General features: G+C 43.3%; 1 protein-coding gene across 2 annotated transcripts in view; it reads left to right on the top strand.

Moving 5' to 3' along the window:
- The window catches only part of COG5 (component of oligomeric golgi complex 5), an 866,036-nt gene that overhangs the window by 347,595 nt on the left and 495,967 nt on the right, over positions 1-22,474 (top strand). For both annotated transcript variants that reach the window (XM_063927060.1, XM_063927059.1), the window contains exon 7: positions 19,065-19,195. In XM_063927060.1, the coding sequence (XP_063783130.1) occupies positions 19,065-19,195 (131 nt within the window). The remainder of the gene's footprint in view (positions 1-19,064; positions 19,196-22,474) is intronic.

Genomic DNA, 22,474 nt, shown 5'->3' with positions numbered 1-22,474 from the left:
GCTTCTAGGCTACTGGACACCATTAGCTCCAGAGGGATCGAACACAGGCCCAGCCTCGTTCGTCTGGTCCCGGAGCCGCGCCGCCGTCCCCCTCGCAGAGCCAGAAGCAAGAAGAACGTCCTGGAAATCGGCGGCTGAAGACTCCGGTCTTTATTTAGGTAGCGCACAGCACTGCAGCTGTGCGCCATTGCTCCCTATGCACACCACATACTCTGGTCACTGATGGGTGCAGGGCGCTGGGAGGGGGGGGGGGGGCGCCCTGGGCTGCAATTAGAGTACCTTAAAATGGCAAAAAAAAACCATAATATAGTCTAATAAACTATATATGTGTAAAAATCCCCTGCCATAATATTAATAAAAGAGCGGGAGAAGTCTGCTGTGAAAGGGGCGGGGCTATCTCCCTCAGCACACTGGCGCCATTTTCTCTTCACAGTTCCGCTGGAAGACAGCTCCCCAGGCTCTCCCCTGCAGTTTCCAGGCTCAAAGGGTTAAAAAGAGAGGGGGGGCACTAAATTTAGGCGCAAACTATACATGTTAAGCAGCTATAGGGAAAAATCACTTTCTGTAATAGTGTAAATCCCTAATTATATAGCGCTGTGGTGTGTGCTGGCATACGCTCTCTCTGTCTCTACCCAAAGGACTTTGTGGGGTCCTGTCCTCAGTCAGAGCATTCCCTGTGTGTGTGCGGTGTGTCGGTACGGCTGTGTCGACATGTTTGATGAGGAGGCTTATGTGGAGGCGGAGCAGGTGCCGATAAATGTGATGTCACCCCCTGCGGGGTCGACACCAGAGTGGATGGATATGTGGAAGGTATTAACTGACAGTGTCAACTCCTTACATAAAAGGCTTGATGACGTAACAGCCGTGGGACAGCCGGCTTCTCAGCCCGTGCCTGCCCAGGCGTCTCAAAGACCATCAGGGGCTCACAAACGCCCGCTACCTCAGATGGCAGATACAGATGTCGACACGGAGTCTGACTCCAGTGTCGACGAGGATGAGACATATACACAATCCACAAGGGGCATCCGTTGCATGATTACGGCAATGAAAAATGTGTTACACATTTCTGACATTAACCCAGGTACCACTAAAAAGGGTATTATGTTTGGGGAGAAAAAGCAGCCAGTGTTTTTTCCCCCATCAGATGAGTTGAATGAATTGTGTGAAGAAGCGTGGGGTTCCCCCGATAAGAAACTGGTAATTTCTAAAAAAATTACTGATGGCGTACCCTTTCCCGCCAGAGGATAGGTCACGTTGGGAGATATCTCCTAGGGTGGATAAGGCGCTCACACGCTTGTCAAAAAAGGTGGCACTGCCGTCTCAGGATACGACTGCCTTGAAGGAGCCTGCTGATAGAAAGCAGGAGGCTATCCTGAAGTCTGTATATACACACTCAGGTACTATACTAAGACCTGCAATTGCTTAGTGCTGCTGCAGCGTGGTCTGATACCCTGTCAGATAATGTTGATACCCTCGACAGGGATACTATTTTGCTAACCATAGAGCATATTAAAGACGTAGTCTTATATATGAGGGATGCACAGAGGGATATTTGCCGGCTGGCATCTAGAATTAATGCAATGTCCATTTCTGCCAGGAGGGTATTATGGACCCGGCAGTGGACAGGTGATGCTGATTCTAAAAGGCACATGGAGGTTTTGCCTTATAAGGGTGAGGAATTGTTTGGGGATGGTCTCTCGGACCTCGTATCCACAGCAACAGCTGGGAAATCGATATTTTTACCTCAGGCTCCCTCACAACCTAAGAAAGCACCGTACTATCAGGTACAGTCCTTTCGGCCTCAGAAAGGCAAGCGGATCAACGGTGCTTCCTTTCTGCCCAGAGGCAGGGGGAGAGGAAAAAGCTGCACCAGACAGCCAGTTCCCAGGAACAAAAATCCTCCCCTGCTTCTACTGAGTCCACCGCATGACGCTGGGGCTCCACAGACGGAGCCAGGTGCGGTGGGGGCGCGTCTCCGGGAACTTAAGCGACCAGTGGGTTCGCTCACAGGTGGATCTCTGGGTTCTACAAGTGGTATCGCAGGGATACAAGCTGGAATTCGAGGCGTCTCCCCCTCGCCGTTACCTCAAATCAGCCTTGCCAACTACTCCCCAGGACAGGGAGGTAGTACTGGCGGCAATTCACAAGCTGTACCTCCAGCAGGTGATAATAAAAGTTCCCCTCCTTCAACAGGGACGGGGTTACTATTCCACAATGTTTGTGGTACCGAAACCAGACGGTTCGGTGAGACCCATTCTAAATTTGAAATCCTTGAACACTTATATAAGGAAGTTCGAGTTCAAAATGGAATCGCTCAGGGCGGTTATTGCAAGCCTGGAAGAGGGGGATTACATGGTATCACTGGACATCATGGATGCTTACCTACATGTCCCCATTTACCCACCTCACCAGGAGTACCTCAAGGTTGTGGTACAGAACTGCCATTACCAATTCCAGACGTTGCCGTTTGGTCTGTCCACGGCACCGAGGGTGTGTTCCAAGGTAATGGCCAAAATTATGATATTACTTTGAAAGAAGGGAGTTATAATTAACCCGTACTTGGACGATCTCCTTATAAAGGCGAGGTCCAAGGAGCAGTCGTTGATCGGAGTAGCACTTTCTCAGGAAGTGCTACAACAGCACGGCTGGATTCTGAATATCCCAAAGTCGCAGCTGGTTTCTACAACGCGTCTGCTGATATTGGGCATGTTTTTGGACACAGAACAGAAGAAGGTGTTTCTCCCGGAGGAGAAGGCCAAGGAGTTGTCATCTCGGGTCAGAGACCTCCTAAAACCAAAACAGGTGTCGGTGCATCATTGCACGCGAGTCCTGGAAAAGGTGGTAGCTTCTTACGAAGCAATTCCCTTCGGCAGGTTCCATACAAGGAACTTTCAGTGGGACCTGTTAGACAAATGAGGATCGCATCTTCAGATGCATCAGCTGATCACCCTGTCCCCGGGGCCAGGGTGTCTTTGCTGTGGTGGCTGCAGAGTGCTCATCTTCTCGAGGGCCGCAGATTCGGCATTCAGGACTGGGTCCTGGTGACCGCGGATGCAAGCCTCCGAGGTTGGGGAGCAGTCACTCAGGGAAGAAATTTCCAAGGACAATGGTAGAGTCAGGAGACTTCCCTACACATAAATATTCTGGACCTAAGGGCCATTTACAATGCCCTAAGGCAAGCAGAACCCCTGCTTCAAAACCAGCCGGTGCTGATTCAGTCAGACAACACCACGGCTGTCGCCCATGTAAACCGACAAGGCGGCACAAGAAGCAGGATGGCGTTGGCAGAAGCCACAAGGATTCTCCGATGGGCGGAGTATCACGTGCTAACACTGTCAGCAGTGTTCATTCCGGGTGTGGAAAACTAGGAAGCAGACTTCCTCAGCAGGCACGACCTCCACCCGGGAGAGTGGGGACTTCATCCAGAAGTCTTCACGCAGATTGTGAACCGTTGGGAACGGCCACAGGTGGACATGATGGCGTCCCGCCTCAACAAAAAGCTAAAAAAGTATTGCGCCAGGTCAAGAGACCCTCAGGCGATAGCTGTGGACGCACTAGTTACACCGTTGGTGTACCAGTAGGTTTATGTGTTCCCTCCTCTTCCTCTCATACTGAAGGGTTAAACATGCTATATGAATTGTTATGTGTTTGAATAGACACGTACGCACTCTCTACAAGATGCCTTTGTCTGTTCATATAATATAAGGCTTGTGTGTGTCTTATCTTCAAGGACAATTACATACTAGATCAAAACTGTTACTTCTGTGTGTTACTAAAATATCCCGCATGTAATGTCGTATGCTACTTCTATTTATCCAATCATATGCTTGCACATATTGTATACACCCATGTTTCTCTTCTATATAGTACGCTGTAATTTATTAAATAAACAGAGTGATTCTTAACTACATGGTGTCGTGTATTATCTGTAACGTTAAGGATTGCTCTCACTGACGTCAGTGGCCATCACATCGAGGTAATCAAAGAGAGGTAGGGATCCTTTCAGCTGGGGGCTCTATGTCCGGAATTCAGTGATCGTCCCTGAATGGTAAGAATAGAGAATTTATTGTCTGTCTTTACCATACAGGATTGCGGTCATACACTGAAGCTGAATCCGTGTCAGTGTTCCGGGAACACGTGACAAGGTAATATTTAAGTCCGGGACTTAATATTACGAAGTTTTATGTAAAAAACATAAAACAGGTATCAGGGATACCATAGAATCTTTAATGTCTGGGACTTAAAGATACGTCTGAGAAAGGACCAGGAGTCCAAGCGCAATTCTCCAAAGACGTTAGTATCTGGGATACTTAAAAAAATATATAGACCTGGGGTCTATACATAACGTAGATTATACCTCGATCTGATCGTCTATATATATATATTCTTGTATGTTGTAGTGAGATAAGTTCTTATATTTGGTTCAGACGGCTGGTAAGTTTTCGTCTGCCAGATATCTTTACTCAAAACTCTTTTCTTGCTTCCTGTTTAAAACGCTGTATTTTTCTGACATCTTGTACGAATGGTAAGCGTACCCGTCAAAAGATTTCATGTTCTCATTATACAGATAATATTATGATATTGTCAATGACTAATTAACTGGTGTTAGCTAATGCATGCATAGAAAGTTTTTGTAAATTGCATAGAAAGTATTTTTGTTGTGATATTGCATAGACAGTTGTTGTAAGTTGTTGTAGAAATTGCGTAGAAAGCTGGTGTAGATTGTATTCTTTACTATGGGAGGGGGTCAGAGTAAGACAGTCATTTATCCTCCACCTTTACCAGGAGAGACATGTAAGGAGTATGTAGCCCGTAACTCCACCACAGATTATTATCTAGTTAACCCTTGGGTAGATAACTTAGCGGGGTGGACAGAGAAAGTTGGCAGCCCCAGCCCATTCCCCCGTGATGGTATTAATTATCCATTTTATATGGACATGATCAAAGGGCTTTGTCTGGGAGACAAGGAAGCCTGGCCGTGGTATGATCATGACCCACAATGGGACATGACATATATGCGCGCTGGAGGAGAGCAATGGCTCACGATAGCACCTCATTGGTATGACAAAAATATCAAGCAGAAACAGCGTAGAATAAAATCTGTAACTTCCCGACTACACAAAGCTGAGGAATTTAGAAGCAACAAGTTTCTGAAAAACTCTTCTCCTCCGCCCTACAGTCCCCTATACCCCTCCTTAAAAGACACAGATCTTTTAGCTGCAGTTGCTTTGTCACGAATGCCGATGCAAAGGGGAGGGGGAGGAGGGGAAGGGGAAGGAGAAGGAGGCTCAGTTGCTTTGTCACGAATGCCGATGCAAAGGGGAGGGGGAGGAGGGGAAGGGGAAGGAGAAGGAGGCTCAGGAGGAATAGCCCCCCCTGACAGTACCCTCCACATAGACGTAACCACCCCCGCCCCTAGTGCCCCTACTCCTAACAGACAAACCGTCTCCCGCCGCAACGCTGACTTAACTATTGCTACTGACAACCCTCTCACCCCCTCCACAACGCGATCCGGCACTGGTTTCCTCGGTGTCGCCACCCACCTGCCCTTCATGACAGTAGGGGATCAGTTGTTAAAGAAACCCATTGAAATAGAGGATTTAGACAGAATTGTTAAGAACTGTCCCAAACCCACTGTTGCACCTGACGGCTGCATAGCTTACTTGAAAAAGGCTTGCACAGGACGCAGCTATACTCAAGAAGATATGAAGCTGATCATAGATGGGGTTATAGACCATTACAACGGGTGGGATTGGAAAAAGATTCCCACCATAAACACTCCTACCACCCTTAACGATGCCGTTCGCTACCCTCTCAATACTGGGGACGGTGTAACGGAGATGTGGAAGGAAATTGAGACCCATATGAAAGAGATTTTTAAAACCCGGGCTTCTCTTCCCATTGCCGTAGCATGTAAACAAAAGCCCACTGAAACTGTCACTGAGTTCTGGAAGAGGTTTAAAAAGTGTTGGTCTGAAGATGCAGGTCTCACTCTTGTAGATACAGACCATTTACTAATTTCTACCTTTGTAAATAACTTGTTGCCATCTGTTATGGTCCCAGTTAAGCAAGGTGTTTCTTCCTGGACCTCTGATAATATTAAGGAATTTGAAAAGCACTTATATGAAAAGGAAGCTGCAGGATGCTTTGATGTTAAAAAACCCTTGCAGAATGCCCCAACTCATAATTACCAAAATCAGAGAGGTCGGGGAGATAGACGCCAGCAGCACTCCACTGGCCCACCCCGTAATCCAGCCCGATATCAAAACCCACAAGCCAGGCCACCCCACCCCCCTGACTCTGCCAGCAGGAAACAAACCTCCTGCTTCAACTGTGGAAGGGACGATCACTGGGCAAGGGATTGCCCTTGTCCCTCACAAAACCACCGACAGCCCCAAGCTCCGGCTCCCTCCCGGGATCATCCCCGACAGTCACACAACAACCCCTTTCAGGATCATGTCCGATTCCGAGTTGACTGGCAGGACCCCTCCCACTGACGGGGCCCGGAGGATGGTATCCCAGCCTTTGCCCAGCTCACCAGACACTGGAAGGACCCACCGCTACTAACCTTGATTATAGGAAAGAGAGCAATCCCTTTCCTGGTAGATAGCGGGGCAACTACTAGTGTTTTGTGTGTCGACCTGTACGATGGTCATTTGGTAAAGACTGCTCCTTCAATGGGAATCAATGGGATACCCACAGATGCTTACCTGACAGATGCCCTTAGTGTCAGAACCACGGGAGGCACATATATGGGTAAACACAATTTCACTGTAATACCTGAATGTCCAATTAATCTTCTGGGAAGGGATCTTCTTAGCAGGCTCGAAATCTCCATTCTCCCTTCACCCACTGGCAGTGGCCTGGAGGTTGAGTCCCCACACCTACCGGTGTGGGAAGCAACAGACATTACACCTGATTTTGACAAAGTAAACCCTGCTCTATGGTCGGAGGGTCCCTATGACACTGGCCTCATTCCTTGCACACCATATAGAGCAACCCTGAAACCTGACACACAACCTGTCTATCAAAAGCAATACCCCTTGTCACAAGAGAAGATTGAAGGTCTTAGACCAATGATACAACAGTTTCTCCAACAAGGCATTCTCAGACACGTAATTTCACCTTACTGCACACCAGTCAACCCAGTTGCTAAGTCAGATGGCAGTGTAAGGTTTGTACAAGACCTTAGGGCAATTAACCAACTCATTGTGCCTATAGCACCCATTGTACCTGACATTAACTCACTCATTTCAGCTATCCCTGCAGATGCTGCATTTTTTTCGGTAATTGATTTAAAAAATGCATTTTTTAGCATTCCAGTGGATGCACAGACACAGTTACTTTTTGCATTTTCTTTTGAGGGCAAGCAACTCACCTGGTGTCGTTTACCCCAGGGCTTCATTGACGCACCTGTTGTGTATAGCATTGTACTCCAGGCCACATTGGGGCCCTGGCACCCTCACCATGGTTCAGTCCTGCTACAGTATGCAGATGATCTGCTGCTCTGTAGTCAAACTGAGGAGGCCTGCCGGGAGGATGGTATATCACTGTTAAACTGGCTCTGTGAATGTGGACACAAGGTGTCCAAAACAAAAATGCAATGGTGTAAGAAGCATGTGGATTACTTGGGTTTTGTGCTCACTCAGGGGGAAAGGAAAGTCAGTCCACAGCGCATTCAGTCTGTATTGGGCCTGGTCACCCCAACTACCCAGAGGGAACTGCTGTCTTTTCTGGGTATGGTAAATTACTGCAGACAGTGGATATCTGATTGTTCCTATTATGATAACATTTTGAGACAAGCCACACTGAAAGACAAACCTAATATTGTACAATGGTCACAAGAAATGTTAACTGCATATGAAAGCTTAAAGTGTATGTTAATGAAAAGTCCGGCACTTGGCCTCCCCAACTATGTACTACCTTTTCATTTGTTTGCAAGGGACAATTGTAAAACCATGGCGGGGGTGCTCACACAGTTTCATGGAGGAAAGTTGCGCCCAGTGGCATTTTTTTCCAAAGTAATGCCTGTCACAGTGCAAGGTATGCCTGCTTGCCTCAGGGCACTTGCAGCCTGTGCAATGGTAACTGAAATGGCCACCACACTCACCCTAGGCCACACAACAATACTTCACACCACTCATGATGTTCTAACCATTTTAAAAGGGTTACACACACAACACATGTCAGCTCAGCGCCTCAGTGGATATGAGGTTCTCCTTTTAAACAACCCCTCCCTCACCATTAAGTATGCCACCAACTCTTCAGGTCCTGCACCCATTCTCAATGCTCTACTGGGGCTCAAAGGTCCTGAAGACCACCCTCCTGAACCTCATGACTGCTCAGCTTCCATTGAGTCAGAAACATCCCCCAGACTGGACATGTCCCCTGTCCCTGTCCCCGACGCGGATGTCATTTTTGTAGATGGTTCCTGTAGCAGACCCAATGACACCACGTACCAAGCGGGTTATGCTATTGTCACTCTCCCTGACATTATTCTGGAAGCACAGCCCATTCCTTACCAGTCAGCACAGGCTGCAGAGCTCATTGCTCTCACAAGGGCTTGTCACCTTTACCAGAATAAACCAGTCACCATCTACACTGACTCCAAATACGCGTACGGCGTCGTGCATGACCATGGGGTCATTTGGCGACGCCGTGGTTTCCTTGGAGCTGATGGAAAAGGCATATCACATGCCCAACTCATCTCTGACCTTCTGCATGCCATAACCCTACCCTCTGACATTGCAATCCTCCATTGCAGGGCACACACGGGGGGGAAGGATGCAGTCTCCCTTGGAAATGCTCTTGCTGACTCTGCTGCCAAACATGCGGCCTCACAGCCCATCACTCAGGCCCACATGTCCATCATGACCCCCCCAGCTCTCGACAACCACTACCTGATCACCCAGTTACAGGCCTCAGCCTCCAAAGCCGACCTAGCTGACTGGACTTACCCAGTTTTGCAGAAGAATCCTAAAACAGGATTAATCTGCAAAGAGGGGAAACCTTGTATACCCCAGTCCAGTGCACCCTTGTTTATTGCCCACTACCATGGCATAGGACACCACAGTAAGGCAACAACTACCTTACTCTTACGTAATGATTTCTATGTCACGGATGCCAAGTCATTAGTAGATCAGTATGTCAGTAGATGCATCACTTGTCTGCGAAACAACCCCAACAACCCTGACAAGGCAAAACATCAGCATCTTGAATACCCCACCACACCCTTTACACACCTGCAAATTGACTTCACCCATATCCCAGGTACTGGTAAACAGGAGTATGCCCTGGTCATTGTAGACATGTTCTCTCGATGGCCAGAGGTATTCCCCACTAAATCTGAGGATGCAAAGACAGTTGCTAGGATCCTAACTCAGGAAATCATCCCCAGATGGGGGTGCCCATTGCAAATCAATAGTGATAAAGGCTCCGCCTTTACAGCAAAAATTACACAGGCCTTGGTAAAGGCCCTGCAGGTGGAATGGAAATTCCACATCCCGTATCACCCGCAGAGTTCAGGGGTCGTAGAACGCATGAATAGGACCCTCAAAGACAAGCTTAGGAAGGCCACAGGGGGTACCTTCCATAAATGGAAGAAGGTCCTTCCTATTATCCTAGCAGAGATCAGAATGACCCCACAAAAGACTCTGGGTTACTCCCCATTTGAAATACTAATGGGTAGGCCTTTTCCTACACCCTGGGCTAAGAAACCACTAGTAATACAGGAAGGAGATCTAGAACTCATCAGAGAAGAGTATGTCAGGTCCCTGATAACAAAACTGAATGAAATTGAACATGAGGTTGTTTGTAAAAACCCTTTGAATCCACAGGAACCTACACACCCCTTTAAAGTCGGAGACAGAGTCGTGGTGAAGGTGCTCCCCAGGAACAAGAGCCCAGGAGACTTCACCTATGGTCCAGAGACAGAGGTCGTAGCAGCTACCCGAACAGCAGTCCTGACAGAGGAAAGTCCTACCTGGATCCATGCATCCCGAGTAAAAAAGGTTCCTAGACCAGACCTAGAGAGGGAAGCAAGTGATTCCAGTGAGGTACGAACCGGGGCAGACAGCCCTGACCTCCCACCTAGCGAAGACAGAAGAACAGAAAACGATGAAGAACCTGCCCCCTATCTCTATCCTGGGGACTATCTCGATAGCCCTACTGGCCCTCATTCACCTCACAATATGTGAAGTCAGCATCACACAAACAGATGGGGTCCCCACCTTGTGGTACAATTCCTCTAACACACACGTAGCCACATATATCCTTGACTATTTTATGTTCCCCAAAATTGCTGATGACAAATATTATATACAACAAAGGAGGAAATCAGGAATGTCTGAGACAATGTACATTTGTGTCACTGATGAATGGTGGATGGAAATATCCTATCATGGATCCAACTGTGATTACTGGGAATCTGTGGGGTGGAATACAGGAGCAGATTGGAAATATGGCCCATCATTTGCAAAAAATAGATGGAGCAAATATGGAGTACCCCTACTTTCTAGACTATCCATTCATAAGATGGATGAAGGCCCAAATTCATACAGGTTTAGACTAAACATAGTGAACCCTAGCAGAAGCGACAATGAGACTTATGTACTTGGTATATGGTGGCAAGCAGGGTACTATAGTGCAAGACAAAGGTTTTATTTATGGGATATGTACAAAAACCCAAAATACCAGCCTAAAATTGCTCCCCAAAACAAACCTTTAAAGCCCCATATTGCCACTTCTAAAGATATGGTGGCTATTACTAACCCTACCTTTGAAGACACCCTAGCTATTGAAACTGGTTTCTCTGACATTAATTTTTGGTTGGAATGGATGAAGTATAGTGCTAACAAACACAATAAAAGCAACTGTTATGTCTGTGGCAAATCTAGGCCCCACCTAGGTACAGTGCCCCTTAATATACCCCTAGAACAGGAAAATTGTTTTTTCAGCCTTTTTAATGACACCAAAACAAATGACAGTCAGTGCGAAATGTGGAAAAGGGAATATCCCATATTGTCAAAAAATCCCAACCCAGGAAATACCATAACCATATATCCTGGAAACTATACCTGTTATACATCTAACATCACCCCAGGGAGAAATTTAAAAACCTTCCCACCAGGGTATTGTGCAAATAAAAGAACAACTGTTTTAGTCAACCAAACTAGATCACTAGGCGACATTTATTATATATGTGGGGATATGAAGCTTAGAACTAAATTAGACACACCATGGTATGGTGAGTGTGCCCTGGCCAAAGTCATAATGCCACTCCTAATGATCACCGATGACCCCAATCCTCCCTCTAATACTCCTGCTAATCGAAAGAAAAGAGCACTCCCAGGAGGTAGCTTTGACCCCCACGTGTACATTGATGCTATAGGGGTCCCAAGAGGTGTTCCAAATGAGTTCAAAGCTAGAGATGAGGTGGCTGCGGGTTTTGAGTCATTGTTCCCTATAGTAACTGTAAATAAAAACGTAGCCTGGATTAATTATATATATTATAATCAACAAAGATTTGTTAATGATACCAAAGATGCTCTTAAAGGTATAGCTGAACAGCTAGAAGCCACTTCCCAAATGACATTTCAAAATAGAATGGCCCTTGACATGATTCTAGCAGAAAAAGGCGGTACATGTGTTTACATTAGTAAGGTGGAAGGCTGTTGTACATATATTCCTGACAACACTGGTCCCAATGGTAAGGTTACTTTAGCCATAAACAAGTTAGAAACCTTATCCATAGAACTCAAGAAAAATTCAGGTATTGATAACCCATGGAGCCAATATTTTGGGTGGTTTGAAAATTGGAAACAGGCTCTTGTGCAAATAAGCATATTCATACTTGTAACTTTAATTCTTTTAGGCATTATAGTTTATTGTGTAATTCCCTGTGGAAAGAAACTTACCTCCAAAGGCATTGATAAGGCCCTGATGTACTATGATATAACCCCCAGTCCTGTCACCTCCTCTGATAGTAAGGGACCCGACGATTATGCCCAATATCTCAAGAACTGGAGGAACAAGAAAGGAGCCTCACTTAAGAATCATGTCATATAACAATCATGATTCTAAGAGGGGATTGAAGGGTTAAACATGCTATATGAATTGTTATGTGTTTGAATAGACACGTACGCACTCTCTACAAGATGCCTTTGTCTGTTCATATAATATAAGGCTTGTGTGTGTCTTATCTTCAAGGACAATTACATACTAGATCAAAACTGTTACTTCTGTGTGTTACTAAAATATCCCGCATGTAATGTCGTATGCTACTTCTATTTATCCAATCATATGCTTGCACATATTGTATACACCCATGTTTCTCTTCTATATAGTACGCTGTAATTTATTAAATAAACAGAGTGATTCTTAACTACATGGTGTCGTGTATTATCTGTAACGTTAAGGATTGCTCTCACTGACGTCAGTGGCCATCACATCGAGGTAATCAAAGAGAGGTAGGGATCCTTTCACATACCCAAGGTACTGAGGATAGTAAGTAAGAGAGGAGTAAGAACTATACTCGTAGTTCCGGATTGGCCAAGAAGAACTTGGTACCCAGAACTACAAGAAATGATCTCGGAGGACCCATGGCCTCTGTGTCTCAGACGGACCTGTTACTGCAGGGGCCCTGTCTGTTCCAAGACTTACCGCGGCTGCGTTTGAAGGCTTGGCGGTTGAACGCAGGATCCTAACGGAAAAGGGCGTTCCAGATGAAGTGATTCCTACGCTGTTAAAGGCTAGGAAAGACGTTGCCTGAAGTTCAGACGTTGTTAAGGGAGTGCTGCATATTCAGCCCCTTTTGTGCCTCCAGTGGCACCTTGGGATCTCAACGTAGTGTTGGTTTTCCTAAAATCACATTGTTTTGAGCCACTTCAGAACGTGGAGTTGAAGTATCTCAGGTGGAAAGTGGTCATATATATTTGGCCTTGGCTTCGGCTAGGCGTGTGTCAGAATTGGTGGCTTTGTCATGTGAAAGCACTTATCTGATTTTCCATAGGGACAGGGCAGAATTGAGGATTCGTCCCCAATTTCTCCCTAAGGTGGTATCAGCGTTTCATTTGAACCAACCTATTGTGCTGCCTGCGTCTACTCGGGACTTGGAGGCCTCCAAGTTGCTGGATGTAGTCCGGGCCCTGAAAATTTTTGTTTCCAGGACGGCTAGAGTCAAAAATACTGACTCGCTGTTATCCTGCATGCACCCAACAAGCTGGGTGCTCCTGCTTCTAAGCAGACTATTGCTCGCTGGATCTGTGGCGAGATTCAACTTGCACATTCTGCGGCTGGACTGCCGCATCCTAAATCAGTAAAAGCCCATTCCACGAGGAAGGTGGCTCTTCTTGGGCGCCTGCCCAAGGGGTCTCGGCATTACAACTTTGCCGAGCTGCTACCTGGTCGGGGTCAAACACGTTTGCAAAATTCTACAAGTTTGATACCCTGGCTGAGGAGGACCTTGAGTTTGCTCATGCGGTGCTGCAGAGTCATCCGCACTCTCCCGCCCGAGCTTTGGTATAATCCCCATGGTCCTTACGGAGTACCCAGCATCCACTAGGACGTCAGAGAAAATAAGAATTTACTCACCGGTAATTCTATTTCTCGTAGTCCGTAGTAGATGCTGGGAGCCCGTCCCAAGTGCGGACTCTCTGCAATACGTGTATATAGTTATTGCTTAACTAAAGGGTTTTGTTATGAGCCATCTGTTAATGAGGCTCATTTGTTGTTCATACTGTTAACTGGGTATAGTTATCACAAGTTGTACGGTGTGATTGGTGTGGCTGGTATGAGTCTTACCCGGGATTCCAAATCCTTTCCTTGTAGTGTCAGCTCTTCCGGGCACAGTTTCCCTAACTGAGGTCTGGAGGAGGGGCATAGAGGGAGGAGCCAGTGCACACCGTCTATTCCCCATGGTCCTTACGGAGTACCCAGCATCCACTACGGACTACGAGAAATAGAACTACCGGTGAGTAAATTCTTATTTTATTTTATTTTTGTTATATTCTGTTATATGCAGTACATCTATTCTCACTCATTGGTTCAGCGCACTGACTGGTTCTATCTTTCTATTGTATGCCATTGTTTAGGTACATTGGGGTTAACCCTAGAGTCAATTGGTGCTGCAGTAGCCTGTATACATATTTAGCGTCCAGGTTTTCGTCACAATTTTTCTTGATAGTTAAACTTTGCATATGTCGGATACTTTTCTAGAGCTTTATGTAGATGTGGTATGCGATAAGTTTATGAATCCAGGAAGTTGCTGCTGAGTCACAGGTGAAATTGCATGCAATATTTTTTCTTCTTCACTGCAGCCTAATGGTACAACCTTTTTAGCTTCATATGTTTGGTAGTGACTTCTGAAGGTATCTGCCAGATGAATAACAAATTCCATTATATAACAGACTGATATAGACATAAACCTATGTGACAGAATTCTATGCATCGCCAGAGATTTTGGGGACTCCTTTCATCTGTAAATGTGAAGCTAAGAGACATCCTGAAGTTGTTTTGTAATTTGATATTTCAAACACTGCTGTTAACATTGCCTATTGGAAGGCATTCCTGTAGAATAAATAAAAAAGAACTCATTTTAGTATATACTGGTTTCTAAGACTTTGGGTGATATGTAATGCTGCCCGAGTTCGGCGGCCGTGCGGGATGCCAGCTAGATTTTGGCCGGCATCCCGCACAGCCGACGAACTCAGGCAGCATTAAATCCCGCCCACGGTCAAATTAACTGATCAGATTATCGAATGTACATCTCTCTCTCACGCACCTTCGTAGCCGACGTTCACCTCTCACATCAATGGTGTGTGGTGCTCCGTAGTTTCCACGTCAGTTATTCCCAATAGTGGCATTTATCCAGTCATTACACACCTTCACCACAGCAGCACGTGAACAGTTCACAATGCGCTGTTTGAGAAATACTGCCATCCTTGGCCTGAAAGCCGATAATCATCCCTGTTTGCAACTCATATAAATCTCCCCTTTTACTCATGACAGCAACGAGTGATATGTGTGCAGACGGCCTATCGCACATCTTATATAACCACCAAGCCAGTGCGCGATACGTGTAGGAAGTGGTCATAATAATGTTATTCGACCATTTTATATAGAGAGATATTTACATTTTATATAAATAGATATTTAAATAATAGATTCAACACTTAAATAGAAACATAGGGGAGATTCAATTGTTTGAAAAGTCGGTTGGGTGTCAGTTTTTTCCTGTCTATTAGATAGGAAAAAACAATCTAATAGACAGGAAAAAAATGACACCCAACCGACTTTTCAAACATTTGAATTACCCCCATAGAATTTGATGGCAGATAAGAACCACTTGGCCCATCTAGTCTGCCCCTTTTATTTATCCTTTATGTAATCTCAACCCTTTTTGAACCTTAATTCTTTGTAAGGATATTAATATGCCTGTCCCAAGCATGTTTAAATTCCTTTACAGTCCTAGCCTCTACCACTTCTGATTGGAGGCTATTCCACTTATCCACTACCTTATCTGTGAAGTAATTTTCCCTTAATTGTCCCCTGAACCTGCCTCCCTCCAGTCTCAGTGTATGTCCTCGAGTTCTAATACTTCTCATCCTTTGAAGAATGTTTCCCTCCTGAACTTTGTTAAAACCTTTGGTATATTTGAAAGTTTCTATCATATCCCCCCTTTCCCTTCTCTCCTCCAAACTATACATGTTAAGATCTTTTAGCCTTTCCGAGTAAGTTTCGTCCCATCTGCTCTTATTGCTTGGGTACATGTCATGGGCCAAAATGCAATCTAGAAAAGTGTGTCACCCTGGGGGATAGCAACGGCACTCTCCAGTCTTTTTGTTGTCTCATTTGCAATTTATTTTCAATAAAGCCAAATCTGTCATATCCATGTCAATGTAAACGTTTCGGTCTGTTTACAGACCTTTGTCAAGACATAAGAACAACATGCATCCAATTCAGAACTGTTCACAACAAGAACATGAACAATATCCTGTTGTGAACAGTTATGATGTGGATGCATATTGTTCTTATGTCTTGACAAAAAGCCCGGTGAATGGCCTTGGTTGGGCATGCACACTGCACAGTTTGCTCAAAATCTTTTAAGAAATCTTCTCATCTGTTGTGCAGGTACAGCAGATGAAAAGATGTAAGGAACGACGCATGAGTGTGCGAAATAGTGCATACACATTAGACTATGTGGATGATTTGTCTTTCCAATTCTGCTGAAAACAACAAATCGGCTAATTTATCGTCTAATGCGTACCCACCTTTAGAGGTCATCAGACAGCACAGGTGTGCTAATCAATAAACAGGTCTTGAATTATTATTATTATCCTTTATTTATATGGCGCCACAAGGGTTCCGCAGCGCCCAATTACAGAGTACATAAACAAATAATCAAAACAGGAAAACAGCAACTTACAGTTGAAGACAATATAGGACAAGTACAGGGTAAATAAACATAGCTACATCAGCAGATAGCAGTTAAATAAGTATCAGGTGGCAGAAGACTGCTGGAGTTGGTGCAGTTGAAGAATTTTAAAGTAAGAGAAAGGATAAGCACATGAGGGAAGAGGGCCCTACTCGTGAGAGCTTACATTCTAAAGAATTTGCAGGAGTTGACAACCAGGCGGTAGCTGGGAGGAGTTCCAGACTGTAAAACATTTTTTTGTAGATATGGTCCATGCAATGGATGGCGGACAAGCTGATTGATGTATAAAGATTGTTTTGGTGCTGTAGAACATCATATATGTACTTTCAAATAGAAGTTTGAGGCTTATCTGATAAATTTCTTTATGCAAGCCTGGTCATGGTTGTCTTCCTTCTGAAACAGAAAATATAGTCCAGCACCAAAATTCAGCTAAAAGTGGCCCAAGGCCTCTCACATTGTAATAAATAGTTTATTTAATTTAAATCATACAAGATTAACAAGATAAAATACTTGCACACGTGTGGACACAGATTATAGTCTTCACGAAGCAAGTCATAAAAATCCATGGGCAATAACATTAGGAGGTTTTGTCCTGTTGGGCTGTATCTATAATGATATCAGTCTGTAGCCATAGCAACATTGGTGCTGTTCACCTTCCTTATGGAGAATTGTGACATATACATTCAGAGAACAAGCAGAGAAGAAAAATATTTTTTAGCTGATTACAAATATTGACAAAATGCGACATAAGAAAATCACCAAATGTCAGTATATCACTATTAACCCACGAGATCCAGGGATATCTTTCAAGTCAACATATACTTCTTCCAAAAGAGGTTCATATTAAGCCTTTCAACTCGAGGACACTGGGAAAGTACACCAAGCATCACTATTCCATAGCTTTAAGCAATGCCATTCGCATGTGGTCACACATTATAGGCAAAAATAGTACTTTTAAAAATAAATGTAACTATTTCTGAGTAAAAATGTTTAATGTGAGTTGCTTTCTTTTCAGTATTAACAGGCTTTGTTTTTTTTACCAGCAAGCTCGAAAAGAGGTCCGTGATATATAGTCTGTTTGCGGGCGCTGCGAACGCATTAACCATAGGCCCGGGTATTTATCCTGGATTATATGTGCAAACACATGTTAACAGGATAATTTACTGGGTGAGAAAAAGGGTTTATAATTGAATAGCTGCAGGCGTTAAAGCCCAAGGTTATCACCCTTTCCCCCTCACCGCTATAAATTACCGCAGCTAATTGAATTCCCCCCATACTTGCCTTATTTTTGCCTTCTGCCTTAGGGAGCGGAAATGTATTGGGAATGCTTATGGTGTACATAAGCTCCTTTATATCCTGGAAATATTTGAACATAGTATGAGCAGTTTACGCTAATTTTTTAACTCGTTTTCTGAGACAATTGGATCCTTAATTGCCAACCTAAGTGCTTCACAGACAACCAGCAAAGGCTTTTCTTCCATAATCCTATCAGCAGAATAGTATTAAGATGTTAGTGACCCATCTAAAGAAGTTCGTCTGGACTTTTGTGGATGGGCCCACATATTTGTCCAAATGTGTGCAAAGAACGTTACTTATACTCCATGTTAATTGTAAGAGTTTATCAAAATGATATTGACTATCAGTGTTGTTAGTGTTTAGAGTGTGCATCAGCATTTTCTTTCTCTTTGTTCAAATTCATGTAATGGGTACTTACAAATAAGATGCACAAAGTAATTTTATAGACCGTAAAAGCACAATCCTTTTTTGTGGAAGTTATCATACATTTTGCTCACAAATATTTAACATGATTTTTTTCTTTCACTATGTTGAAAGTATCATTTTGTATTTGCCAGTTTTAGTCTGCTGTAAAGTATGAAAAAGTAATTGATGTTAGCAGATAGAGAAGGCATTTCCCTTTATAAATATTTATTTACCTAGCTTTTTTCTCTTCAACAATTTTGTGACAAATGGTGTGAGAGAAGTCAGTGCTCCCTAAAGTGGTTGTTATATCACATACCACTCCAAACCCTTACCGTTCCAATGAACCCTGCAATTATGAAGAATGAAAAGCCTTCATTTCAGTCTTCTGACAATGATATACAACAAATGATTTGTTTTATAGATTTGAGAAAAAATAATGAGTAATTTTCTTTATGTATTCAGTGTTACTGCTTATCCATTATTTTTTTGTGGATGGTGGAAAATTTGTTGATTTGATTGACTTTTAGTGTTGTCTCCACAGACTTTCAAAATGATTGTCGTGCAGTGAATTAGGTTGCAATTTGAGCTGTGTTTTTTCAAAATCACATACCTTTAGGGAATTTGTTTGGCTAGTTTTAGACAATGTTATTAAAACCAAAATCCATAATGATATTCTTTTATTAACTTTTTCGTTTTAAAAATTGCTGGAAAAATAAAGGAAAATTTTGAAAACCCGCATCTCAGTGCATTACCATATAGAGTTAGGTCACACGAATTAAGGTGATTACATACATTTAAATAACTTGTTCATCCTATATTTTTAATGTTCAAGGTGCTGTATTGCCATTTTAGGGTTAAGGCAAACCATTTTTAGTACAAAGGTAATCCTTTATATACCTTTACTATATGATATTTCTGTTCTGTTTTGTAGATTATCTTTCTCAAGGCCTAGATCTTTCAGGAATAGAAGTGATAGAGAATGATCTGCTCTTCATTGGTAGAGCTCGCCTTGAAGTGGAGAACCAAGCCAAGCGTTTGCTGGAGCAGGGAGTTGAAACGCAGGTAAACAAACCCTTTCTCTGGAATCTTTGATGCTTTGTTTCTTTTTCTTTCCATATACCACTACTGAATGTGCTTTAAAGTTGATATCCTCTGTACATTTGTTTGGGAGCTTTACAGGATTTGGCCATGGCCATTGGAAATCTTGTTTTGAGACCCAGTACTGTAGGTGGTTTTTATTACGATTATAACAACCATCAGTTGTACAACATATTTTATATTCTTTGCATGAACTAATACAGTTTTGTCTATCGTTGTTTTCACTGTGAAGAGCATTAAATGGTGTCAGCTGGTTTATGATTCTACATACTTCTAAACTAAAGGGCCCTACACACTGCGATCCCCACCGATGCCGATATTGGTGGCGGCAAGACCCGGCGTGGGGGGGGGGGGGGTGCGGCATCGGCAAGTGCATACACACTTGCCGATGTGGTCGAGACAGGCAGCGGCGGCGGGGGGGGAACGACAGCCATGCTGCATCTGCATCTATCGAGGACCTCTCTTGTCCGTAAATGTTCAGAAGAGGGAGGGGGTTATTAACGATACATGGGAGCGTGCATCATTAACGACATTTAGTGTACACAATGGATGAGATTGTGAAAGATCTCGCTCAGATCGCCCATTCTGAGCGAGATCTTTCAAAATCTCATCTAGTGTGTATGGGGCTTCAGCAGCAATATATTTTCATTAGACACTTTGATTTTCATATTTCGGTAATTGTTCAAATGTAGATGTTTATATACAGTGGGTTGGAAAGGTGTTAGAGCCCCTAAGAATAGGTTCCCTCTGTTTCAGTTTTAGCCATATTACATTACTCTAGCTATCAAAAGCAGACTAACATCTAGTATTTAATATTAAGATTCATGTTTGGTTCTTGGCCCTGAAGTCATTCTCCACAGTGTCTATATTGGGCACTGCGCTCTGAATGCAGAAGTGTTGAATTTATTTCTTCATATTTAAAGGCATCAGGTATTTGCCATACAATTGAAAAGTGATAAATGTACGTTTAGACCATTTTTTATTAATTCTTTTTTGTCATAGCCTTTTCTAACACTGTTGATGATTCCCAAAGTGGCTAGTAGACTGAGCGTATAGTAAAATGTTTATTTTTGTAAATTCTATATTGTGATTTTTATTTTCTTTATTTAATTTTATAAAAAGAAATATTTTAACATTATGCACATTTATACATGAAAGGCAAAGCTAAATAAAAAAGAACAAATCAAGCTGTAAACTGATAATTGTCCCAAGGTAAATTGTCAGATAATGTAGTTCCTGGATTCAGATACATTCATGCTGCATATGAACAGTCTTACTGCATAATGTCAGACATTCCACAAGAATATACATAAGTATTTAGGACTGGGCGTCTAGGTAGACATTTCCTCAGGCTTACTGATCAATGGCTGTAGAGCATACATTGATCTGATCTACCTTGACAAAACTATTAGATTTTTTAGGGAATTTCCACTAGTATTAGATTTTTTAAATGGAATCTTTACTAGTGTTAACTGTCACACATTATACTAACAAGATCCGTTCAGCACTAAAAGATGTTTCTTTGTAGCGGTACATCACTCAACTGTAGTTTCAGGAAGTTTCTAGCCCCAGGACATGGACACCGCCATCATCCAGAGTCAGCTGATCGTGGTTCATCCAGTTCTGGCTCTGAATTCCAGCTAATTACTCTCTTGAGTCCAATCAGTAGCCAGGGCAACCTGTTTAACTTTCTTCCTGCTCACCTCTCATTGCCAGTGCAACTTCTGCTTAAACCTTCCTGTTGTTCCCGACTGCAGATTCCTGCACTTATCAGCTGTGTCCTGAGTAGGCTATATTACACCAGTGCCATCCACACTGACATCCACACCACTGATTAGCTAACCTCTTCGTGACTGTAATAGTGCACTACAGATCACAGCCTGTTCCTGTTGTATTGTTCAATCCAAGTGTAAAATATAATAGTTTGTGAGAAACAGGAGGTGTGGGACTTTCTGCTAGTTTGGCCGGATTTTTAAAGTGACAATCATTTACATGGCAAAACCAACATATTTGCCGCTTTAAAAATTCCCTTCACCCCCCCTCCCCCCAGTTAAGTAGCCTGTTTTCCCGAGTCCGGCAGTGTTAACACATTGGTCTGTAAACTTATTATGGATAAAAGTGTGAAAAACTTTAGGTTGCCCATGGTTTTCTCTACCATTACATTATCAGGGTTAATTGAATTCCCCCTTAGAGACTGACTGCTTTTTACAGCTGTAGAGACACTGGTCAATACTCTAAATTGAGCCCAGTTATTTTCATATTATAGGGACTGATTAAATAGATCAACCCCTATATTTAGAACTAATCTACAAAACTGGAAAAAAAAATGATCTAAAAATAAAATTTATTACAGTAAACTAAAAACAGTATAACGAGCATATAGAAACACTGAAATTCTAATAAAATACTGTAAAAAAAAATAGTACAATGGTAAGGGGTAAGTAAAGAGCAAATATCCAAAAATATTTTTCATCTGCTCAAAAGTGCAGTGTGTTTCCTGGGCTTACTGTCCACATCCTCAGGCCTGAGTAATTTAGTTCTATGCATGTAGTGCCAGTATAATAGTATCTGTTTTGCCCGTAATTCTAAATTGACTAGTGACTGTCATACAATACAGAGAGAACTGTTATGATAACCTTACAATGCAGAGAACATTCTAGTGACCTTTGTACAATATAGAGAGCATCTTAGTGGCTGCTACACAAAACAAAGAACATCCTAGTGACTGACAAGACAGATTATTCTTTTGCCCACAATAAAGAGAGGATCCCAGTGACTGTTGTACAATACACATACCACCCAATGACTGCCTTACAATACAGAGATCATCCTTGTTATATTTAACTTTAATCTGATCTGTGGTAGATACAACAGAGCAGCCGAGTGACGGTCTATCTTTATTTTTATACTGCTTGAATGTTAGCTCAATCATCCTCCTCAATTGCTGGCAGATAACACTGGTGTTAAATATTCTAGAAATGCATAAGAAGATAGTTATTTAATTTTAGTAAAACAAGTGGCCCATAGACCTTGGGGCATCAGGCTTCTTGATCTTCACCCATTATTTTGCTTTCTACAGATGTTTGCAGAGACGTAAATAGCGTTTTCGGAGCCCAGGGCAAAATTAAGAATGGTCTTTCAGCCATGCCATAATCAACTCCCCCTTGTGTTATCTCTCAGCCACACCTTCATCTCTCCCCCCTGTGTCGTCTATCAGTCACACCATCACCTACCCCCTGTGTC

This window comes from Pseudophryne corroboree, chromosome 6 (assembly GCF_028390025.1).
Source record: "Pseudophryne corroboree isolate aPseCor3 chromosome 6, aPseCor3.hap2, whole genome shotgun sequence".
Lineage (NCBI taxonomy): Eukaryota > Metazoa > Chordata > Amphibia > Anura > Myobatrachidae > Pseudophryne > Pseudophryne corroboree.
This window is presented reverse-complemented; position numbering and strand designations above follow the sequence as displayed.